The sequence below is a fragment of the Notamacropus eugenii genome, chromosome 1 (assembly GCF_028372415.1).
Source record: "Notamacropus eugenii isolate mMacEug1 chromosome 1, mMacEug1.pri_v2, whole genome shotgun sequence".
Taxonomy (NCBI): domain Eukaryota; kingdom Metazoa; phylum Chordata; class Mammalia; order Diprotodontia; family Macropodidae; genus Notamacropus; species Notamacropus eugenii.
Genome location: NC_092872.1, coordinates 587,724,537 through 587,742,057, shown reverse-complemented (window position 1 = coordinate 587,742,057; position 17,521 = coordinate 587,724,537). Strand labels below are relative to the sequence as shown.

Here is a 17,521-nt window from a genome sequence, read left to right as displayed (position 1 = left end):
TATCCCTACTGCTGAGCACAGTGAATGGCACATAATAAGTGCTTAACAAAAATTGCTTGTTGAACTGACTGATTGAAAATCAGGTTAGTGAAGTTTGGAGAGCACCGCCAATAGCTTGTCTTTAGAGTGATTAAATTAATTAAATTTGCTTTTGACTACCTCCTCCCCCAATCTACCCTCCTTTCTATCATCCTCCCCCCCACTTTCCTGTAGGGTTAGGTGCCCAATTGAGTATGTGTATTATTCCCTCCTTAAGCCAAATCCAGTGAGAGTAAGGTTCACTCATTCCTTCTCATCTTCCCTTTCTTCCCCTCCAATGTGAAACTTTTTTCTTGCCCCTTTTATGTGAGATAATTTGCCCCATTCTATCTCTCCCTTTCTCCTCTCAATATATTCCTCTCTCACCCATTAATTTTATTTTTAGGATATCATCCCTTCATATTCAACTCACCCTGTGCCATCCATCCATCCATCCATCCATCCATCCATCCATCCACCCATCCATCTATCTATCTGTATTTCCTCCAACTACCCTAATACTAAGCAAGGTCTCATGAATTATAAATATCATCTTTCCATGACGGAATATAAGCAGTTCAACTTTAATAAGTCCATTCTTATTTCTCTTTCTTGTTTATCTTTTCATGCTTTCCTTGATTCTTGTATCTGGAAGTCAAATTTTCTATTCAACTCTGTCTCTTCATCAAGAATGCTTGAAAATCCTCTATTTTATTAAATGTCCATTTTTCCCCCTGAAGGAATATTCTCAATTTTGCTGGGTAGGTAATTCTTGGTTTTAATACTAGCTCCTCTGACTTCTGGAATATCATGTTCCAAGCCCTTCCTTCCCTTAATGTAGAAGCTGGTAGATCTTGTTTTATCTTGATTGTATTTCCACAATACTTGAATTGTTTCTTTATGGCTGCTTGTGAGATTTTCTTCTTGACCTGGGAATTCTGGAATTTGGCTACAATATTCCTAGGAGTTTTCCTCTTGGGATTTCTTTCAGGAAGTGAGCAGTGGATTCTTTCTATTTCTATTTTACCCTCTGGTTCTAGAATATCTGGGCAGTTTTCCTAGATAATTTCTTGAAAGATGATATGTAGGCTCTTTTTTTTGATTATAGCTTTCAGTTGGTCCAATAATTTTAAAGTTATTTCTCCTGGTTCCATTTTCCAAGCCAGTGGTTTTCCTAATGAGATGTTTCACATTGTCTTCTCTTTTTTTCATTCTTTTGTTCTGTTTTATAATTTTTTGACTTCTCATAAAGTTATTAACTTCCATTTGCTCCATTCTAATTTTGAGGGAATTATTTTCTTGAGTGAGCTTTTGGGCCTCCTTTTCCATTTGACAAATCCTGATTTTTAAGGCATTCTTCTTCCAATTAGCTTTTTGGACTGCTTTTGCCATTTGGGATAATGTATTTTTTAAAGTGTTATTTTCTTCAGTATTTTTTGGGGTCTCCTTTAGCAAGATGTTGACTTGATTTTCATGATTTTCTGCATCACTCTTATTTCTCTTCCCCATTTTTCTTCTACTTACTTGATTTTCAAAATCCTTTTTGAGCTCCTGCATGGCCTGTGACCAATTCATATTTTTCTTGGAGGCTTTGGATGTAAGAGTTTTGACTTTATTGTCTTCCAGTTGTATGTTTTGATCTTCTTTGTCACCAAATAAAATTCAATAGTCTGACTTTTTTCCCTCTGTTTGTTCATCATCCCAGCCAAACATTTGACTTTCTAACTCTTTGTCAAGGTACGACTCTGTTTCTAGTGGGCGTAAGGGTAGGCGTACTGTCCCAGGCTTCAGGAGTTTTTTTATTACCTGCTCCATCCCCCACTGTCTGTGGGCACAGAGATCCAGAAGCTGCTGCTGCTGCCACTGCCAGTGCTGCAGGTGATGTCTTCTTTTCCTCTACCATGGGGCTGGGACCAGAACCCAGCAGGACCACACCCCTCCCCCAGTCAGTGCCAACAGAGACACTCCATATTGTCTTTGGTATTTGTGGCTTGAGAAGTCTGAAAACCACCACAGCTGCCAGTGATTCAGTCCCTTGAGGCCTGCTCTAGTCTGTTCTGTGTCGATGTGGTCCACACTGGACTGCATTCCACTACCAACCCAGTGTGGCAGATGCTTCCTGTTGACCTTCTAGGCTATCCTGGGCTGGCGATTTGCCTCACTCCATGACTTTGTGGGCTCTGCAGCACCAGAGTTTATTTAGAATCATTTTTACAGGTATTTGTAGGGGTTTAGGGGAAGAACTCAAGCAGGTCCCTGCCTTTGGTCTGCTGTCTTGGCTCCACCCTCAGCAACAAGAATTCTTAAGACAATTAGCCTTGCTAGAAATAACTTTACTGATGAAATTACAGTTCCATTAAGTGAAATATTGGAGGAGCTGATACACATTTCTTTAAAAGTGCCTTTAAAGAATATACAACATTGTAGTGTTAACCCATTTTGGAATTTCTTTAGCAATGTACTCAGGAACTTCCTAACAACTAGTTCATAATCATAAATACACACGTCTATGTAACACTTTGTTGCATGTGCTCAAAACACTTTGCTTACAACAGACCTGTGAAATAGGCTGAACATCAACATTTAATGCTGAGAAGACTAAGTCTATGAGGGTTAAAGTGATTTATCTGGAATCACAGAAATATCAGTGCATGAGGTATGGAATTTGAACCTTGATGTCTTGATTATTATCCTACACTTGATTCAATGCATTGTGCACCTTTTGTTTGCTTTGCTGTGAAGATTCAGCTTATTATAATCAGATGGTTTGTTCATCTGGGCCTCTCACCAAACCTTTTGAGATGAACGTTATTTGGCCAGATAGGAAAAGTGTGATGAATACTCAGCGATTGTTAGTTGTATTGGCTTAGTTTTAGGGGATATGGAAAACTCACATAGAGTTAACAGGGCAACCACAGAAATAAGTGCCAAGGTAAAATGAAAAACCTGGGAGGAAAGGCACTCTTAGCAAGTGTGCTGAGGAAGAGAACCATGATTTTATTCAGTCATGTTTGTTGTTAATTTATAGTGCCTCAAATTAGCTGTTCTTCGTCTCTTTTAAGGACAGAATAAGACAAGGGAAGTTTAACATTTACCATGAAAGATTTAGGTTAATATGTTCAATGAAATTGGCAACCCACTTTCCTTAAATAGAGCAATAAATTTTTAAGCCTTACAATAGTGATATGAAGGGAGAATATATCTCTGGAAGCCATCAACCATAGGGTTGATTTTCAGTTGTTCAGAGCAAGTTTATAGTCTAAAGGCCATGATAATAGTAGCTGACATTTACGTAGCACTTTAAAGTTTCCTGAATATTTTACATACATGCCATTTGATCCTCCAAACAGTCTTGTAAGGTAGATACTATAGATGTTATTATCCCCATTTTATAGATGAGGAGGCTGAGGCTCAGAGGAGTTAAATAACTTGTTCATGCTTACATAGGTGGGAAGTGTTCGAAATTGGATTCCCCCGCAGTTCTTCTTGACTCAAAGTCTAACACTCTATTACTGCCTTTTAAGGCAAAGGAGTAGCCTTTCCAGTGTTCTCACATAATTCTAACCTTGGAATTGTGAGTGCTGATATCCTGAAAAAGGCCAACTAGTTACGAGTAACCTGTGCCAACTGTAATTCTGTGAGTTTTTTTAGTGGATATAGTTTCTTTCTTCAGTTGTGCATTCCACCCTGACATACCAAAAACTTCTCCTGGCATCTTGGACATTGTGGTAGTGTGAGCAACATGGGTTGGACACAGATAAAGGAAAAATTATTTATGAGACATTTGGTATTTTGGGTCATAGTGGCCCTTCTGCATTAAGTTTTACATCCAAGAGTGTCTAACAATCCACCACAGGATTCTTGTCAAAAGAAGAGGGAATAAATGACATCTGACCAACTAAATGACTTTTCTGGTGAGTTCCTGCTGTTATTTAAATTCTCTAATTGTGTAGTTAGTGATAATTGTTCAATGACGTCCTTCCTAACCTAGACCAATGTGAAAATTTCAAATTAAAAACTCTCCAGTTTTAGTGTCTAAAAGTTTCATTGTAAGAAATAAACCTGAAAATTTAAAAGTGATATATTTTTTTCTGCCTAGTAGGGCAGCTTGATATGATGTCTCTTCTCTACTGGAATTTATCCTAAAATTTAAAGAGAAATCCTAGTAGTATTTATGTTAGATTAGGCCTTATTCATGGTGTGAAAAGTATACAGGCACTGGCAAATGTCTAGTGAAAAAGCTGATATAGAGATTGAGAGTAGCTAACCTATTTTATCTTTGTTTAGAAAGTATTTACTGAAATAGGCTCCCTACAAAAGTTTTTTGTTTTGTCTTTAACACCACTTTTATAAGAAAACTTTTGGTAGGAGTTGCTCTAAATGATCATTATTAATCGTCTTAGGTATCAGCTCAAGCTTTAAAGTTTTCAGTGTGCTTTATATATTTTATTTAATTTGAGCCTTATAGCAGCTATGTGATATAGGTATTATAAGTATTATTGTTATCTCTGCTTTACAAATGGGAAATAATTGAAGCTTAGAGAGATTGTGTGATCTATTGTGGAATCAGCTATTAAATATCAGCAGCAGGATTTGGAGATTTCCTGACTCCAATCCAGAATTCTACTTGCCAATTAAAATGATTGTTTATTTCTTACTATATTTAATTTTTAATAAACAGTTTTATTAAAAATGTGTTAGATTTGATTAATGTTTGGCAACTTCGTGCTTGAGTGATATGGTATAAATGTAAGCATAATAAATAATTTCTTCTCAAAATCTGACTGGAAAATGAACAAGCATAAGTAATTTTGTTTAAGAACAACTTTACAATGTACCTTTCTAGTTTGTATTCCTCACTGAAAACCAATTTATTTACATCTGTAAGTGATGTTGGCAGGAGGTATATAATAAATTCCTAGAAGTACAATAGCCTATAGGTTTGAAAACAGTTATTATTTTACACTTACAGCAAGGAACATTACATAGTTTAGGATAGGTTATGGTTAATAGTGAGATATGTTCGTTATGCACAGATTAGTAGAAAATTTTTTTGGAATGTGGCAGATTGTCTTGTCCTTGCTGTCTCATTTTTATGATTTGCTTCTCAAATAATGACTGACATGGTGCTTTTCTGTTTTAAAATACATACATTAATTCATCTGATTCACCCAATAACCCTGTGACATAACTACTCCAGATATTATCCCCATTTAGCAGATGAAGAGACAGCCATGGAGAGGTTAATAACTTGCTGATGATCAGGCAGCTAGTAAGTGAAAGGCAAAATTCTCAAGTTCTTTGCTCTTACCTCTAAACCATTCCTTCTGACAAGGAATCTCACATTTTGAAACCTTATTCTTTGAAAACTTGAATGAATTCTGTTAATTTTCACTAAGGGTTGTCTTTTTATCTTTAGGTAATCATGGGGAGTTGTAATATCATGAAGAAACTAAATATTACTAAAGGAATTCTCTGTTTCTTTGGTTCAGTTATGATCAAATATTTATTTATTTTATAGTGTTTCCATTGAGGTACACATTATTCATAAAAGCATGCTATATGCTATTAGCAAACCAAAAGTTTAGGATTGCTTAACTGGAAATTTTTATTTTAGAATGTATATTGATACCTTTAATGGCCCAGATACTTAGGCTCAAAACTTGGAACTTTTTTTGGTTTCTCCATTTCCCTCATTAAGTTCAATTACTAGGTCCTGTTGCATTTTTCCTTTAGAATATTTCCCCTATCCTTGTTTTCAGTACTTATTGCTACTAGCATACTCTAGTTTTTTAATTAGTTTTTTTATTTTGAGCTTATCAGACAATGACAAAAACAAATATTTCCACATATAAAGAACAGAAATAGAGGGCTGTACATGAAATCACCAATTTCTCGTATTTACAGCTTGTTTTTTTTAAAATATATATGTAATGCATTCAGTACATTACTTCCAAAGCTGTTCTGATCTCCCTGAACTTCTTTCTTCTCTCTTCTGTTCATTTAAAAAAGAAACCCTATTTAATACTTTTAAAACTTTGGACACATCACTACCTCTATTCCTTTTTTTCCTTTTAATTATCTCCAAATCAAAACAAAATCCTTTTCTGGTAATAGATAACGCACCCAAAAAATCCACACACTGTCCATTTCTGAAAAGCTGAGTCTCCAACATCTTTTGTTCAGAAAATGGGGAATGTATTTTATTGGTTCTTTGGGGTCAAGCTTGGTCATTTCATTGATCAGAGTTCTTAATTCTTTCAAAGTTTTTCTTTAGAAAGTTATAGTCATTGTATTAATTGTCCTTGATATGCTTCCTTCAGTTTACATCAGTTCATGCAGGTCTTCCCATATTTCTCTGAATCCATACCTTTTGTCTTCTTCGTATGGTACGATTTTGTTCCCTTACATTAATATACCACTTTTTGTTTAACTGGTCCCCATTGAATGGGCAGCTCTTTGGTTTCCATTTCTTTGCTCCTCAAAAAGTGCTGCCTATGACAGTTTTGATCTCTTTATTCCTCAATTATTTCCATATTTTCTTATCTTATTCCTTTACATCCTCCTTCTAACCCATTCTGTACACATTGATTAATATTCCTAAATCATTTTCATTCTGCTAGTCCCTGCTTTTGGAGGTAGGGATTTTTTTTAAATTTAAAATTTATTATTTATTTCTTTTTAACATTTTTTTCTTTTTAAATTTTGAGTTCCACAATCTCTAACTTCCTCCTACTCCACTCTCCCCACTGAGAAGGTAAGCAATATATCAGTCATATATATGAAATTACACAAAACATTTTCATATTATCCATATTTCTAAAAAAACCCCCAGAAAAATAAAGTGAGAAAATTCTACTTCAGAGTTCATCACTTCCCTCTGTGGAGACGGATAGCATTGTTTCATCATCAGCCCTTGGAAATTGTTCTGGATCACCATATTTATCAGAGTAGCCAAAGTTTTCAGTTGATCATCATTACAATGTTACTGTTATTGGACACAGTGATCTGGTTTTCTCACTCGACTTTGCTCCAGTTCATATAGTTCTTGCCATGTTTTTCTGAAACCACCTCCTTGTCATTTCTTCTAGCAAAATACTATTTCCATCATAATCAACGTATTCAGTCATTTCACTATTGATGAATAACACTTTAATTTCCAGTTCTTTTCTACCACAGAAAGAGCTGCTATAAATATTTTTGTGCATATAGGTTCTTTCTCTTTGATCTCTTTTGAACTGCTGATCTAGTAGTGGTATTGCTGGGTCAAAGGGTATGTGCAGTTTAATAGCTCTTTGGCTATAGTTTCAAATTGTTCTCCAGAATGGTTGGACCTGTTTAGTATTCCACCAGCAGTTCATTAGTGTACCTGTATTCCCTTATCCCCTTCTGATGGGTGTGCTATAATACCTCGGAGCTGTTTTAATTTGTGGTTCTCTAAACAAGAGTGATTTAGAGCATTTTTTCATATAACTATAAATAGTTTTGATTTTTTTTCTTCTGAAAACTGCCTGTTCATATCCTTTGACCATTTGTCAATTGTAGAATGGCTCTCATTTTTTATAAATTTGACTCAGTTCTATACTCAGTATATATTTTAAAATGAGGCCTTTGTCAGAGAAATTTGCTATAAAGTTTTTTGATATTTCTCCATTGCCTATTATACCTTTTAGCAAAATTTAGTTTTCCTGATTATCTGTTTTATTTAGGTCTATTTGCTTTGTCTGAGATTATGGTTGCTAACTTGGTTCAGGGATGTTTATATTGTTATCAGGGATGTTTATATTGTTATCTTTGTATTCTTAGAACAATGCCATGTGTGTAGGAGATGTTTGATACATGTTTGTTGAATAGAATTGCTGAAAAAAGTTGTAATATCTCTCCTCTACCAAATAAAGTCCATAGCCCTTAATTCAGTATTCCTGGTTTTTAATAATCTCCTCCCAGCCAGCTTTCATAGTTTTATCTTTTTCTTCTCTCTGCTTTATTCACTTTGATCTGTTTTCCCCTGGGACCTAAACTGTACTTTCCCAGCAGTGTTTTTTGCTTGTGTTTTTTCTTCTCCGTTAAATTATCTTCTTTCTTCTACTCTGCTTATGGATCTGTTTTTCATGACTATTTCCAACACTAAAGCCTTTCTGTTTTGCTCTAGATTCTAGTGCTTTATCTTTTCTCTAAATTCCTATATTACTATTGTCTACATTTTTGGATAATATTTTATGTGAGATAAGATTACGAAACAGTGATTCTAGGAATTATTTTCTTCTTATGGTCATTTTATTAAAAGTTTTCTATGGTTATTTAGTCTTTTAACATATATATATATATGTATATACATACACACAAATAAATATTTTACCTATCCACTTAGACTGTCAGCCTGCATTGGGCAGGGACTTGCCTTTATGTTGTCCCATGATGGTGCATACATATTGAGTGTTTAATAGATACTTTTGATTGAATGTTTATATTTACATGTGTCTCTTATAAAGAAATAGTGCTACTTCAGGGTAAAATATTTGAGGTCTACATTGAAGAATATGCAAATCTTTGATTAATATTTATGCTTATTTCTTTTTTTAAATTTTTATTTATTTGTTTTCAACATTCATTTCTACAAAATTTTGAGTTGCAAATTTTCTCCCCTTTCTCCCCTACCCCTACCCCAAAATGTCTTGCATTCTGATTGTCCCTTCCACCAATGTGCCATCCTTTCTAACACCCCTCCCTTCCCTTATCTCCATCTTCTCTCTTGTCCTGTAAGGCAAGATAAATTTCTGTACCCCATTACCTGTATTTCTTATTTCCCAGTTGTCCACAAAAACAACATTTCTTCCTCAAACTTTGAGTTCCAACTTCTCTTCCTTCCTCTCTCCCCACCCATCCCCACTGAGAAGGTAAGCAATTCAATATAGGCTATATACGTGTAGTTTTGCAAATGACTTCCATAGTAGTCATGCTGTGTAAGACTAACTATATTTCCCTCCATCCTATCCTGCCCCCCATTTCTTCTGTTCTCTCTTTTGACCTTGTCCCTCTCCATAAGTGTTTACTTCTAATTATTCCCTTCTCCCATTTGCCCTCCCTTCTGTCATTCCCCTCACCCCACTTGTCCCCTTCTCCCCTACTTTCCTGTAGTGTAAGAGATTTTCATACCAAATTGAGTGCGCATGTTATTCTTTCCTTGAGCCAAATGCGATGAGAGTAAGCTTCACTTTTTCCCTCTCACCTACCCTCTTTTCCCTTCCATTGGAAAAGCTTTTTCTTGCCTCTTCTATGAGAGATAATTTGCCCCATTCCATTTCTCCCTTTCTCTTCCCAATATATTCCTCTCTCACCCCTTAATTTTATTTTTTAGATATGATCCCTTCTTATTCAACTCACCCTGTGCTCTCTGTCTCTCTCTCTCTATATGTATATGTGTGTGTCTGTGTATATAATCCCTCCAAATACCCAGATACTGATAAAAGTTTCAAGAATTATAAGTATTATCTTTCCATGTAGGAATGTAAACAGTTCAACTTCAGTAAGTCCCTTGTGATTTCTCTTTCCTGTTTACCTTTTCATGCTTCTCTTGATTCTTATGTTTGAAAGTCAAATTTTTTTTTTCAGCTCTGGTCTTTTCATCAAGAATGTTTGAAAGTCCTCTATTTCATTGAATGCCCATGTTTTTCCCCTGGAAGTATTATACTTAGTTTTGCTGGGTAGATGATTCTTGGTTTTAATCTAGTTCCTTTGACTTCTGGAATATCTTATTGTAAGCCCTTCAGTTCCTTAATGTAGAAACTGCTAGATCTTGTGTTATCCTGATTGTATTTCCACAGTAGTTGAATTGCTTCTTTCTAGCTGCTTGCAATATTTTCTCCTTGACCTGGGAACTCTGGAATTTGGCTACAATTTCCTAAGAATTTCTCTTTTTGGATCTCTTTCAGGAGGTGGTTGGTGGATTCTTTCAGTATTTATTTTACCCTCTGGTTCAAGAATATCAGGGCAGTTTTCCTTGATAATTTCATGAAAGATGATGTGTAGGCTTTTTTTTTGGTCATGGTTTTCAGGTAATCCCACAATTTTTAAATTGTCTCTTCTGGATCTATTTTCCAGGTCAGTTGTTTTTCCAATGAGATATTTCACATTATCTTCCATTTTTTCATTCTTTTTTTTTTGGTAATTTCTTGGTTTCTCATAAAGTCATTAGCTTCCATGTGTTCCATTGTAATTTTTAATTTTCTTCAGTGAGCTTTTGGATCTCCTTTTCCATTTGGCTAATTCTGCTTTTGAAAGCATTCTTCTCCTCATTGGCTTTTTGAACCTCTTTTGCATTAGCCTATTGAGTTAGCCTATTTTTCAAGGTGTTATTTTCTTCAGCATTTTTTTGGGTCTCCTTTAGCAAGCTGTTGACTCATTTTTCGTGATTTTCTTGCATTTCTCTCATTTCTCTTCCCAATTTTTCCTCCACCTCTCTTACTTGATTTTCAAAATCCTTTTTGAGCTTTTCCATGACCTAGTACCATTGCATAGTTATTTTGGAGGTTTTAGATGGAGAAGCCTTGACTTTTATATCTTCCCCTGATGGTAAACATTGTTCTTCCTTACCCAAAAGGATGGGAGAGAATACCTGTTCACCAAGAAAGTAACCTTCTATAGTCTTATTTTTTTCCCCCTTTTTTGGGCATTTTCCTAACCAGTTACTTGACTTTTGGGTCCTTTGTCAAGAGTAAGGTATAATCTGGGGACCTATAAGTTCTCAGTTCCTTCAAGGTGACATAATCAAGGCAGAAGAGTTTACTCCCCTGCCTGGCTTGCAGCTGCGATTCAGATCAGCTGCTCAATTCCTGCAGGGGCTTTAGGCAGGGGCAGGGCTGCTACACTGCCCTACTGCTGCTGCTCTGCTGCAGAGGAGGCTGCTACTGTAACCAGGGGCCTGGACTAGGGGAGGACCCTGCTCCCTTGTCACTGAGTTGAAAAAGCCCTCTCACTGACCTTTGAAGCTTTATTTGACGTTTGTGGGTTTAGGGATCTGTGTACCTCTGCTATTGCTGCTGGGAATTCTGCTTGCTCTGGCCCTGCTTCTCCTGGGGCTACATGGCCAAGGCCAGGCTGCGCTCCGTGTCCAGTGTGACAGACCTTTCCCCTTGGCCTTCCAGGTCACCCTGGACTGGAATTCTCTTCCACTCTGTTGTTCTGTGGCTTCTGCTGCTCTAGAATTTGTTGAGAGTCTTTATTTACAGGTATTTTATGGGCTGAGGGGGAAGTGCTAGAATATATGCATCTTTCTACTCTTCCATCTTGGCTCTGCCCCATGAATGATTATTTCTAAAAATGTAATTTTGATATCATTTCAATTCACAGAATAGAACTATAGTTTCTAGTTCTTTAAAACACACATTGGTGGTCTTTTTCAAGGGTGTTCTGTGATCCCCTGTGAGGTTTGTAAACCACTGCTACTCATGAAAACATTATTGGGCAAATTATTTTTTTCAGATGAATTTTCTTCTCTCTGGTATGTGGTTCCAGTTCTGTAGTGGTCCTGAGTTCAGCTTTACTTCATTCATGCTCTGCAAGGAAGATGAAGAAATTTTGGGTTAGATATAGGTGGCTCGACAGCCTGCTTGAGTTGTGACCTACCCTGATGGTAGGACAATCCATTTCTGTGAGACCACAGATCCATCAAAATATTGAATAATAATAACACATTTATATTTTCTTAGTATCTAAAGGGTCATAGAGTATTTTCCCAGTTCTATGAGGTAGATAGGTAGTGAAGTATTATTATTCCCATTTTACAATGAGAAAGCTGAGGGGTTGTGACTTTCCCAATGTGGAACCCAGGCCCTTATTGATTCTTAATCCAACACCTTCTCTAAACCTGCTAAGACCTACTAAAACACTCTCCAAATCACCTTGTTTTCGTTTTGTATGTATTCTTGTTGTAGAATGTAAGTTCTTTAGGAGCAGGGACTGCTTGACTTTTATATTTCTTTCCTCAGTGGTTAGCACACTGTCAAGGCACGTAGCAAGCTTAATACATTTTTGTTTATTTATTAGTGACCCATACTGTCCTTTCTTTGATTTTCTTGGGGGCAGAGCTATCAACAATTTTTATTAAGTGCTTAAAATGTTCCAGACACTGGGATGCAATATAGAAATGAGAAACTTGTCCTCAAGAAGCTTATATTTTACTAAATCCTGAATCCTAGATGGAATTGGGCTTCAGTTCACCTTAGAAGCAAATTTCTAGACCAATTCTGTAGCACAACCATTATATAATAATGCCTCCAAAATTGAAGTGAACCAAGTTTACATCCTAGGCTATTTCTGTACTGGATCACATTCATCAGACCTGGTAAACTACCAGACCATTGTAAGAATTAACTGATCCTTGGGAATTGGTAATATCTTCCAGAACATTCTTACTTTGCCATTTACTTCATGGTGAGGATTAAAATGGTAAATCTTTATCCACTTTTTCACTGGCTGGAGAGTAGTTTCATATTTAATATATTATATATTTAATCTCCACAAATCCAAGAAATGGGTGGGAATGCCTCCTTATGTTGAATTCTCCTTTGGACATTACCTCAAGATTTCTATGGCCATTGACTTTCTTTACCTACAGAGTGTATTTCATTTTGTTTCATATAATTCACTTGTTTATGCTTAAATATCATTATTAACCTTACTTAGAAATCAGTGTGTTGTAGAGATCAAAGAGAATCTTAGACATCTGGGCCAGTCCCACATATTACAGCCAACAAAACTTAGGTCTGGAGAGATTGAGCTGTTCAGTCATATGGTTCATTAGTGACAGTATCAGAACTAGAATCCAGGCCTCCTAACTCTATCAAGTGTTCTTTCCATTGTGCCATTCTACTTGGTATGTTGTACTTTGTAATTGGTATATGTATATACATTTTTTCTGTATTTTTAGGATTCCCCTTTTACAAATGCAGGAATGGGCTCCAATTTAAACCTTTTGGGTGAGATAGAATGTGATGCCAGCATCATGGATGGAAAGTCCTTAAATTTTGGAGCAGTTGGAGCACTGAGTGGTATGTTAATGCTAGTGTAAAAATGATTGTCTTATGATGAGAATACTTAATTCCTAATTAAATGCCATAACTTAGTACTTAATTCTTGAAAAACAAATTAAAAAAAAAAGAATAATCCTATTCTTTAAAGATAGTCCATTCTTTCCTCAGTTATTGGTGTATTTCTAAAAATAGTTTTCCTTACTTTATTATATTTATAGCATAAAATATTAAGTATAAAATTTTACATGAAAATGGTCAAGTAATTTATGACTTAATTCTTGTCAAAATGCTTTCTTCAAAATTCCAGATTAGTTGTTAACAAATATTGTTAAAATAAATATTATAGAGACTTGGATATAGACTATAGTAATAGGAGTATGTGAGTATTTTTCATTAGCAGAGTTTGTTGAGAAATATTTTAAGATTTATTTTAATATCTGACTTTTGGATTGTGAAAGAGTTAAAAGCTAATTTTGATTTTTAATATACTTTACATGATATTACTTTGTATTAATATTTTCAGGTTTCATTTAGCACCTCCCTCACATTAGCCTGCTATCTTACTATTATTTTCCCTTTAGACTGTTGATTCCATTTATAGCTGTTCCCTACTTTTTTGTCCTCTGGGAGCACCCTGAGATTAGTACATGAGCCATAAAAGACTCCATTTTGGTGAGCACTGTTGCATATGATTTGAAAAACTGTTTGGAAAGGACTTATCATTTTCACTGTTATTTTGTGGATATGATTTTAAACCTCCTGTGGTGGTACATTTGTACTAAAGTGTATTTCTATGTGGATCTATTTTCACCTGCAGGGTAAACTTGATATCATCAATAGTTATATGCATCTTCTAAGCAGATTTATCATGAAAATTCTACTTATATGCTTAGAAGGTTTTTGTTTTAAGGGAGAAATTTTCAAACATAAAATTTTTCTTTTTATTCTGTTCTGGAATCATTTCATAGTGAAATCAAAGTTCTCTGACTTTTTATTTTATTTTTGTCTCCTTGGATAAGTTGAATAGTGGGAGATAAACTGAGAAAAAAGTAAATAAAAGAATTTCAGTACCATTTGTAGTGTTTTAAATTCAATAGTTTTCTCAACAACAAATATGAAAATTTATTATTATGTCTATTCATATTTTGACTGTTCTTTCCACATAGTAGGTGCTCAATGTTTATTTGAATTTTATTAAATATTGAATATTATTATTGTGATAGTAAAATTTTTTAAAAAGAAGAAAAACTTTTTCAGGTTTCTAAAACTGTTCCATCAAATACCACAGATTTTAATTAGAAAACTTTAAACAACTTTTCCATCTCCATTTTCTGCTGATTTTCTTTTCAGGAATCAAGAATCCAGTTTCAGTTGCAAATAGATTGTTGTGTGAAGGGCAGAAGGGAAAACTCTCTGCTGGCAGGATTCCTCCCTGGTAATTGCTTTGTTCTGCTTGACTTTCCTTTAGCCTTTTGTCTTTAATGCATGCAATGTTTGAAGGTTATTCTTATCCAGTGAAGGCTGATGCCATTCATTTACCAATCAGCAATTGCGTGCCTGGGAGAGGAAGACCTGCTTTGTTCTCTGACCTTGGAACATCTTGTGTACTTGATACAGCTCTGGATAGAACTGAATGTTGTGGAATGAAGACAGAACTGAGATCAGTGTTAATGTTTGTCCTTGTGCTTGTTTACATAGATGTTTGTGCCATTACCAGGTTAAGTTTCTGAAGTTTGATCCTAGAATTTAAAGTACTCTTTTTTGAGTTTGGAAAAGGGTTTCCTGAGTTCTAATAAAAAAAAGTTGATGCTCCTTGATTTTTTTTCATGTTGCATTGGACCATTTGGAGAGAGGAACTGGACTTCTTCTTTGGTGCCTAAGCTGTGGTAGCAGTACTGCAGAATCACTTCCTTCTACTCTGCGTTAGGGACAAGTTCCTGAAGTTACAAGAAATTAAAGTTTATTGAATTTTGGACAATCTCATTAAAGTATTTTATCCAAAAACACATTGGGCATATATTTTTAAATATCATATGCTATGAACAGGATAAAATTAGAGAAAACAATAAAACATTTTTAATCTATTATTTTTTGAAAAATCAAGGGTAAAACAAAAATATATGTGATTTATTAATATTAGACTTTTGATGAATGTTTGTTAGAATGACTTGAATATTTGGCCCAAGTACTGTTTTAACTTGGCTATTTCAGTGTTACCATATCTTTCTTTTTTTTTTTATGCTTAATTTTCTTATAAATAATGTTGAATACTCTTGCTTTTTGTCTACATATGGTGAATTCAAATAAACAAAACTTTGTTAAGTTAGATCTATGGTAAATAGGTCTTTTTCAGGTCAGTAGTAAGTGCAAACAGATTACTCTTGCACTTACTTTCAATTCAATGGTTATATTTTAGGATGTCTGTTTATTCCATTTAACCTCTGTTTGCAGTTGGGAATAGAGTGCTTTTAATATTGACTGGACACATGCCTATTGGGCTTTAAGACAGAAAAGATTAAGTTGCACTTTTTTTTAAAATGAAAAGTATTTTACTTCTGTATGGTAGAGCAAGGGTGCAGGAGGTTTAAAAATTCAAATACGTGGCTATATTTAATGAGTATTAGACATTCAAATTTCAATTATTTGGACCTCAACTGTCTCAGGAACCTTAGCCATCTGGTACTGCCAAAAACCAGGCAATGAACTGCTAATAAAATAGTTATCACAAAAAGTTTATATGCTTTACTCAGAGAAATCTCCTCAGGGTATCATTCACAGCCTACTTATTTTACTATTTAATACATTTTTGGGTATTTAAATTAAATTGAATATTCAATATTTTAGTTTTTTAAATTGAATTTCACATGTAGCATTAGCAGTTTGGTTATCTGGTTTCTAAGCACACAGCATTTAACAAGCATATTATGCAAATTATTTGCAACAAATTTTGTGAGAATAAAAAATAACATTTACATAATATTTTATGCAGTTTAAAAAGTCTTGCAAACATCATTTGGTTCTCATAAGTTTTGAGGTGGATATTTTAAATATTTTAATGAAGCTTAGAGAAGTTAATTGAGTTGCTGAAGGTCACAGTTTTAGTTAGTGTGAAAACAGACTTGTCTCTTAATTTTTCTTCCCAGTGTTCTTTCCTTTCAACCTCTCTGAGGCTGCTATAGACAACAATAAGATGTGACATATGCTAGCAAGTGGGTGAGTAGTGACAGGAAGCTATTATAAGCCATTATAAATTTTTAAAATTCCCTCTTTTACCTGTCATTTAAAGCCCTTTGCTAACAGATTCCAATATACCTTTGTTGCCTAAGTGTATATAATTTCCCTTTACACATTCTGAAATCCATTCAAACTGGTCTTTTTCTTATTCCTCACAGAGGACACTCCATTTCCTATTTCCATGCCTATCTGCTATAAGCTGTCCTATGTGCTTGAAGTACACCGAATGCTCAGGGTCTAGCAAAGTGCTTGGCATATAATAGGTGCTTAATAAATGCTTGTAAATTGACTGCTTTGTTGTTGTTTGTTGCACTGTGTTCACACTTGCCATGCTCCCCTCTTGTTCCCATCTCAATGGTACTCATTTTTTAACTTTTTGGAAACTTTCATATTCGATGACAACCATATCAGTAGAGTAGTAATATTTGAAAAGGACCTTTTGCTTCCAGGAAAAGCCATTAAAGTAGCTTTACAATTTTCAGGGGGTAGTTCAGGCGACTTTCCTCTTCTCATTTAATTTTGTGCCCAATTCATTGTCCATTAGTGCTATCTATCCAAGATACACACACACATATGTATGTAATGTATGTATGTAAGCTTAAACACACATACTTATGGACAAGCTTTATAAAATATCCATCTAACTGCATATCTTAAATTGAACAGGAGTTATTCTTCATCCATTTGTTTTTTCAGAAAGAAGGAAGGAGGTAGAGAGGGAAAGAGGGAAGAAAAGAAAGGCGGTAAGGAAGAAGGGAAAAAAGGAAATGAAAGAAGGAAGGAGAGAAGGAATTTCCAAGTACTCTTTTGTCAGGCACTGTGCTAAATACTTTGCAAATATTTGGTATCTGTAAGGTATGTGTTGTTATTATCCCCACTTTATAGTTAAGGAAACTGAAACAAAGAGATTAAGTGACTTGCTCAGCTAAGAAGTGTTTGAATTGAATGTCAGTATTCCTGATTCACCACTGAGCTGACTCTGGGCAGCTGATGGATATCCTCCAAAAGGCTTCTTTCTAGCAGCATTTGTTGTTACCATTGTTGTTGTTCAGACCTCTTGGACCATAACGTCTGTGGGGTTTTCTTTGCAAGGACACTGGAGGGATTTGCCATTTCCTTCTCCAGTGAATTAACCAAGCAGAGGTTAAGTGACTTGTATCTGAAGCCAGATTTCAACCTATTTCTTCTTTACTCTAGACCCAGTACCCTATCCACTAAGCCAATCAGCTACCTCCTCA

At 35.1% G+C, this 17,521-nt stretch overlaps 1 protein-coding gene across 5 annotated transcripts in view; it reads left to right on the top strand.

Moving 5' to 3' along the window:
• Positions 1-17,521, top strand: part of TASP1 (taspase 1) — a 315,002-nt gene that overhangs the window by 56,822 nt on the left and 240,659 nt on the right. For all 5 annotated transcript variants that reach the window (XM_072634477.1, XM_072634476.1, XM_072634475.1 and 2 more), the window contains 2 exons: positions 12,947-13,067; positions 14,400-14,484. In XM_072634477.1, coding sequence (XP_072490578.1) covers positions 12,947-13,067; positions 14,400-14,484 — 206 coding nt within the window. The remainder of the gene's footprint in view (positions 1-12,946; positions 13,068-14,399; positions 14,485-17,521) is intronic.